Source organism: Brachyistius frenatus, unplaced genomic scaffold (assembly GCF_029030835.1).
Source record: "Brachyistius frenatus isolate BFR_SWC_R1_liver_20210118 unplaced genomic scaffold, ASM2903083v1 Contig_1, whole genome shotgun sequence".
NCBI lineage: Eukaryota > Metazoa > Chordata > Actinopteri > Embiotocidae > Brachyistius > Brachyistius frenatus.
Genome location: NW_027210600.1, coordinates 2,320,534 through 2,327,953, shown reverse-complemented (window position 1 = coordinate 2,327,953; position 7,420 = coordinate 2,320,534). Strand labels below are relative to the sequence as shown.

Genomic DNA, 7,420 nt, shown 5'->3' with positions numbered 1-7,420 from the left:
TAGCAGCATTGCTCGCTACCACAAAGTCTGTATTAGCAAGTCAAGCAACGTGGCTCCAGGGTTGGCAGTGACAGTCATGACAACTATCACTTAGATTGCCATGAAATTTGGTTTAGGCATTCATGTAAAATATTAGGTGAACATCGTAAAAACAACATCGTGCTCATCATTGTCATTGTGCATCATCTGTGCATAACAGACTCCCAGAACTGCTAGCAATGCTGGTAACTGATGTTGTTTCTGTTGGATGGTGCCACACTCCTACAGTTTCACATCCTACGCTTTATGTTTAAATGTGTCTACTTAGTTCAGCCAGAGACTGAAGGACCAAGGCCTTGGTGAACAAGTCAAACTGAGATGGATAAAGCAGCCTGATGGAAAGATCTTCCATCTGAAGGAAACAAAGGACAAAGAATAGGCACGGAGGAAAAAAAAGCCAAATTCTTTAATAATTTGATTTTTTTTCAATGTTTTTTTTATCCGTTTTGATTAGGTTGTTCACTATTAAGAAAATATGTTTGCCTAAATGTCTCAGGGATCCCTAACCTGGTTTCTTTTGATGAGGGGCGGGGGGTAATGTTTTCTAATGGATTCAAGTGCATTGAATTTAGATTTTTGTTATAGTTTATTGCTGAAATAGTAGCAGGTTATTTGTGACTTTGAAAATGTTTTAATTTTAGATGTAAGCACATTTAACATTGTTTTACTTGATATTTGTCACAAAGTTTCTGTTGTTGTTTTTCATATTTCACTGATTATATCTTTCCTTGTCTTATAATGACTGATATAAAGGCTAATTGTGTCTCAATTTTACTGGAATATCAACTCATACATTTTTAAAGATTAATTTGTTCTTTTCAAAAACATGTAATGTGATTTCGGGGAAGGCAAAAGTTTTACTCGCAGCATTAATTAATTAATTATTCTGGTTACCTCCAACAGCATGTATCCAGCAACAACTAGTACAATTATATTCTTCTATAATGTATTATGTCACTGCATAACATCAATATAAGACATATTCCTTGCCTTAAATGATTACAAGTTGTTGGCTCTGAAGATGAGTTGAGTTTCCTAAACTCCGGTCAAATCCCGGGTGGGACACGAACAGTGCACCTTCCTGTTGTGAAGCCACAGTGCTAATTTCACATTCCACACTTCAAAAAATTACAATACATCACACCTATGGGCTACAGACCTGAATTTTTTTCAGAACGTCCTCTGCATTGTGACAAAACTTTGGCCCACTGCAACCTATGGTCAATTCAGAAGTCCGTCACTGTATTTGTTCAAATATGCAAAATCCTTTAACATGTATAACTCCACAAATCTTTATTCAAATGCTACCAAAACTAACACAGACATTATTTGAAAAAGAGATGTCATTTTTTAAAGTGGGTTCTGTTTAGCCAAAGGTGAACAACATTTTTATTTCTCCAAAAAGTTAAGCCTCAGGCAGGGCTTAATCCCTTAACCTTCTGGCTGGGAGGTAACGGTGGTAACCACTGCACCACCATGCCACCACCTTCATTACAATACACCTAACATCATCAGAATGATGTGATTTTTTTTCACATATGTAATATTTTTCACTAGAGTGACAAGATGGTTGTGAAAGTGTGTGACTCCCCGGTGGCGCAAGTCATCTTCTTTGTAGACCTGAGTATCCATGTTTCAAATCCACTGATGGACAACTGGTCAACAATATTGCAACGTGTGCAAGTGGTTTATTTTTGTGTGCTTCTTAGCTTCTACTGCTTGCCATTTGCTCGGACCCCGATTATTGTCGCTTACGGCTATATTGTTCTGAATTGTTTTTTGTTTCTTAACCCCAACCATGTTTGTAATTTCCATGCCTAAACAGTGCTAAGCGTAGCTATCTTACAGTTTGCTGTAGTGGACGGGCGTGTCTATTTCACGTTTTGCCATGATACTGGGTTGAAATTGGGTGACATCCTGCATGTCAGGAAAAAAAAACAATGACAATAAACTGTAACTCGTCAAGGAGTGTTTTCATAGCGTCTTTTCTCCAGCACGTCTTTGGGATCATTGTCAGTATTTTAATGCCAGTAAATCTGAAAGAACACATTTTCCTCATTTCATTTATATAATTTCTCTGTACAGTCATTGCAAAGAGCAGGTGGACATGAACACGATAAACAATGAGCCTTCAGAAGTCTTAGTATTATCTGTCTGAGCTAATTTGACTCCAAGTATGTTGGATTTGGTTACACCTGGCCACACTGGTCATTTGTTGGTCACCTGCCGACGCCTCTTCTTCCTCCTCCCCCTCTTCCTCCTCCCCCTATCCACCCTCTCTGAAGGTTATTACTCTCTTCATGCTGATTAGGTTCGGGTGAATAGCGGCCTTTGTTCGGCACCGTTTCCCACGACCCGGCATTCGCCTGGCAGTCGCGTGGCCCTCAAACATGCCCCCTCTCCTCCCCCCTGCGCGGCCCGCTTTAAGGGACCCAGAGGTGGGGGGAGCATCTGGTCAATCTGACATCTGCTTGCCAACAGTTAACAGCAGATGTCAGACATTTGAAAACACGGATAAATACACGGCACGTTTTTTATTTTCCTGAAGTGGACAGAGGTGTGCAGTGCTGTACATTAATACAGGTCCGTCCTGCTGCAGTTAGCTTTTATTAAACTTTTTTTTTTTTTAAATAGTGCGCGATATAGTGATCTTTGGGATTTAGGAATGTAAAGCAGTGGCCCAATAGCAGATCAAAATTTGATCCGCACATGGGCACATATATTCTCAGGTGATTTGTCAGTCTATTGTGTCTCCCTGTGAGCTTTGAGGAAATAGGTTTGGCCTTTTTGCAGGTAGTGTAATGTTGCTCTAGAAAAGAATGGGCGAGAGGCTCCCCGGAGTAACGCAATGCAATTGCACACCCTTGTTCATCTCTGGGAGAAGAAGAAACTGCAGTTTTTGTGTTGTTGGGTGGAGGGGTGGGTGGAGGGTAGTGCATGGTTTCAGGCTGGACATCTGTCGTTTGTGAGTTTTCTTTTTTTTTTTTCTTCTTCTTCTTCTTTTTTTCTAGGCCGGGTCTCTCGGTTATTGAATGGAGCCAGTGACCTGTCAGTCTTGACTGATGGGACCCCGTGTGTGGGAAAATCCCGCAGCCAAAGAGTTGGAGCATTCACATGCTAATTGCGCCCTATAAATAAGAGGGTCGCGCCGCGCCGAGGACCCTAGAGACGCGGAGATTCAGAGGAGAAGCGACAGGAGCGCTCGCACGCCCGAGGAAAACAACAACAACAAAAAAAAACATGACTGCTTCATCCATGGCGCACAACGTGGAGAAACACCCCACTGCCAAGGAGGAGAGAAAGGTATTTTACGCTTGGAAATACTCTAGATCAACTTCTAATTTTAGAGTATAGTAAGGGCAGCACACACTTTGTCCTCTGCGCTCCGGCACGGTGACTCTCCGCCTTCAACCGAGCGCTATGTGGTTACTTTTACAGCTCAGAAAGCCGCTCATTGAGAGGAAACGACGGGAGAGGATAAACAATTGTTTGGATCAGCTGAAAGAAACAGTGATCGGAGCGTTCAGGCTAGATGTGAGTATGTGTCCTCCTTACGTGTCTCATCCTCACAAGCCAACAATGGAGGTTGAATAACTTTGAGGGCGCCTCTTCTCTCAACAGCAATCCAAACTGGAGAAGGCCGATATTCTGGAGATGACAGTGAAACATCTGCAGAACATCCAGAGCAGTAATCTCAACGGTAAGTAGCACGTGGGTACTGTGCACTTGTCTTTATGTCATTCATGTGAGGTTCAATGCAAGATGATTGCGGATTGTTGTTTGTTTATTGACCCGTGATACTGGCTCCTATCTGAATCTATTATAGAGTGGATCTTTGGTGGGAAACTGGACATTATAAACTGATAAATGCCTGAGCTTCTTCCAGGAAGTAATTGACCTAGTTGGAATTAGACAGCAGGGGGCAGCATCAACACATACAATGTTACACTCCACCTCACAAGTGTCCGAATGTGCTGTAAATTGTCAGAGCAGTGTGTCATTTGGGTGTTAAATGGATTTTCTTAACTGTAGCCTTACTGAGCTGCAAATGCAAAATAATATCAGATGGAATTGGTCAGCTTTTGAATGCAGATTGTGCTGTCACCACCAGAGGCCGCTGTTGATACAGGTAACCTCATTCCTCCTCTCCTCCTGTCACCCCACCCCTACTCAGACTCCACACTAGGCCTGGAGGCCCAACAGAAATACAGCACAGGGTACATCCAGTGCATGCACGAGGTCCACAACATGCTCCTCACCTGCGACTGGATGGACAAAACTCTGGGCTCCCGTCTGCTCAACCACCTCCTAAAGTCCCTGCCCAGGTCCACGGATGAGCGCCCCCTCGCCCAGCCCACACCCAGACACGACGTCCCTCCTCCGCTCAGCCTTCCGGGCACACCCCTCAGAGGAGAGGCCCTGGCCCCGAGGCAGATCCAAAGAGAGGGGCCCGTCTCCCACGCGGCTGGACGTCAGGAGAGGCCGGTCCTCCACAGCTTCCACCTGGGGATGCTGGAGATGTGGAGGCCCTGGTGAACCAGCAGACCAATGATCGTGGTTCTCCATCTTGTTGTGCCATCCTTTGTTATGTATCTTATAGATATGCTGCTCAGAAGACAAAAATGTGGGGCAGTTTTGTTCCAGTGATTATTGTAGGTGTGCTATGATGACTCTATACAGACCTTTTCTCCGTACTTCCCTTTAGAAGTTGACTTCTTGTAGCCTGCATTATAGAAGGCTCTTATTAATTTTTCATGTATTTATTGTATTAACAGCTCTATTTATTTGTTATTATAAGGCATGACTTTGCTTCTTAGACCACTTGCTTGGCCTTGCATAGATTTCTGTCTTCCTCCTTTGCTGTATTAACCTGAACATTAATAATAATAAAACCTATTGTACACTGATTTTATGAGCTTTATGAATGATCTCCTTTATGTTTAGTTGCCCATGTCATTTATGTTTAGCCATTTCTGCCATAGAAGAAGCACTCTTGTCATTAAACTGTTCATTTTTAGGGTACTTAGGGTACTTACTTTTACTTAGTTCCGGGAATAACAAATGAGGCTTTTTAGCGTTTTAAAATGTGATATTATTGTGAAATATGTCAGTTTTTGTTGTTGTCTTGTTTTTACCAGGGCGATAGAGCAAAATGACATATTAGGTCGTTGGATAAACTTTTTAATGGTGAATCAACAGTTTTGAGGACAATCTATAGCTTAATTAAATATTTAATACCATTAAATATATGTTAAATCATATGACTAAAGTTATGTTATAAGTGAAGCAGGTAAAGTTGACAGCAAAACTAATTCTGCATCTTTTTTTATCTTCTTAGCTTTTTTTTATTGATTTAAACTGAAAATACTGAACAATTCAGTCTGGCCTCTAGTTTTCAGCAGCTGGTGGCAGTTTTCAGTGAATAAACTCACTATCTGCAGCGATGCAAGACAAAGTTTGAGCAAGTTGAAGTCCTTGGTACTAGCTAGACCCAGATATTTTATCTCTGTTTTGGTTTCTGTTTTACTGCAGGCCCTTTTGGCGGCAGACATTTTGACTTATAGCGGGTGTAAATAATAACATGAAGGATGACTCCATTCTGTTAAAGTGTCCCAATGAGCATTAGCAGTGTGACAGTGAGCCAGCATGCACAACATACTCTTTTTCACGGAATACATTTGTACTTGTCAAAGCAGGAAGTGACTGGGAGTCAGCATGTACGACACCAGGACGCTGGAACCAGCCCACCGAACAAAAAAAACATCCCTGCTGTGAACAAGGACCACGCCAGGAAGTTGAAAGTGAATGGAATAAATGGAATTCAGCCACGATTAGTTTTGTTTTATATACCAGTTCTTTTGCTGCTGGTACCTGTCAAAATATCATCTATGACAATCATGTTGCTGTTTGGTGTCTGTTTGCCTGCTAACACTTATTAAATGATCAGATGTCAGGTGGTTAGCTGTGCCCACATAGTCTTGTGCTGCTTTAATTACAAAGTCACTTCACCCAAATCATTCATTCTTCCTGAACAGGGTCACTCACGGGGGAATGCCACCTCTCCCAGCTGACATTGTGCGAAGGTGAAGTTTCTGTACCTCACCTTCCTGGTCCTTGATTTAGAATCCAATAAAGCATAAAACACTAAATAAAACAATAAAACATAAAACACTTTCTGATTCACCTGGCTTGTAAAGCAGCTTCAGTTTTATGTGCTGACGTTGTTAAATAGAACCTGATCAAAGCTGAAGCCTTTTTAAAGGACTTTTCTGATGTCAGAAAGGGAAAAGCACAGGTGCAAATAACAAAATGAATCATGTTACAGCTTACTGAGAAATAGAAACATCATTAAAGTAATTTGCCACGTACATTTTCTTTCATATTTCCATATATATATTTCCAATTAAAACTGCTGACAGTGAAGTGCTTGGATCATCCTGAGGTACCAGGAGAAACATACTGCTTTCAGTTGTTTCAAACTTAATCTTTTGACACTTTCAGCATTACTATATAAATTCCAATCACATGTCATGTACTGGGGTGATGACAGAAAGAGGGAGAGCATCACAAAACCTTTGTCAATAAAGAGGAAGATAAATCAGAAAATGTTTTTTTTTTTCATGATTTGGGGAGACTTATCAGCTTCTTACCAACATAGTGCAGGAGATTTGAATCATAAACCAATAAATTGTAATTATAAAAATGTGTACTGTGTGTATGTGTTGTCTCAAGGACAATTTCAAAGTTAACCTAAATGAATAGTGAGTAAAAGGTGGCCGTATTGTGCAATTTTTAGGGTTGAGAGAATGACTTTAATTGTTTCATTTATCATCTAGTGACCATCATAATAACAATTAAAAAAAAAGAAGAAGAAGAAAAGTACAGGGCTTTAAAAAGGGTGTTTTGGGGCACTTAATGGTATGAAATCCACTGTCGGAGTGACTGCCCTGGTACATTTACGTTATAATAAAGATGTTATTCATCACTGGGTTTTGAGAAGCAGAAACCTGCATATGGCCCATTCTTCTGCTATTATTGCCGTTATGATTGGCCGCCACATGGAGCGAGGAGGCGGCTCTGAAGAGAGACAGAGAGGGGGACGCCTGGTCCCTCAGCGGAGCTCACCAACAAAAAAGCGAGCCGAGACAGCTGCTCCCTCCACAGTCCACACCATTAAAGCCCTTGCAGAAGGAATCTGGGGGTGGCGAGGTGCCAAAAAACAACAACTCCACTTCAAAGGTCTGCAGCGCTTCCTACAATTGGGAGTTTAGTGGTGCTTTTTTGCGGCAATACTGCGCGATTGCCCGTGCGTAAAAGAGCACCTGAAAATACATCAGTGCATTTACCTGAAAGGTTGCAAAGATGCATGCTGGTTCTTTTT

General features: G+C 41.7%; 1 protein-coding gene across 1 annotated transcript; it reads left to right on the top strand.

Annotated features, from left to right (window-relative positions):
* The first annotated feature begins 3,194 nt into the window (after positions 1–3,194).
* Positions 3,195–4,946, top strand: her8.2 (hairy-related 8.2). The gene is made up of 4 exons (XM_069690987.1): positions 3,195–3,342; positions 3,478–3,573; positions 3,661–3,739; positions 4,214–4,946. The coding sequence occupies exons 1-4, from the start codon at positions 3,280–3,282 to the stop codon at positions 4,573–4,575; spliced, it is 600 nt and encodes a 199-aa protein (XP_069547088.1). The 5' UTR covers positions 3,195–3,279; the 3' UTR covers positions 4,576–4,946.
* Positions 4,947–7,420: the final 2,474 nt, after the last annotated feature.

Bases quoted from the DNA above. Each gene is read 5' to 3' on its own strand.
- her8.2 (XM_069690987.1), top strand. From the start codon at position 3,280: ATGACTGCTTCATCCATGGCGCACAACGTGGAGAAACACCCCACTGCC. The intron at 3,574-3,660 runs GTGAGTATGTGT...TTCTCTCAACAG, and splicing joins TCGGAGCGTTCAGGCTAGAT to CAATCCAAACTGGAGAAGGC. The intron at 3,740-4,213 runs GTAAGTAGCACG...ACCCCTACTCAG, and splicing joins CCAGAGCAGTAATCTCAACG to ACTCCACACTAGGCCTGGAG.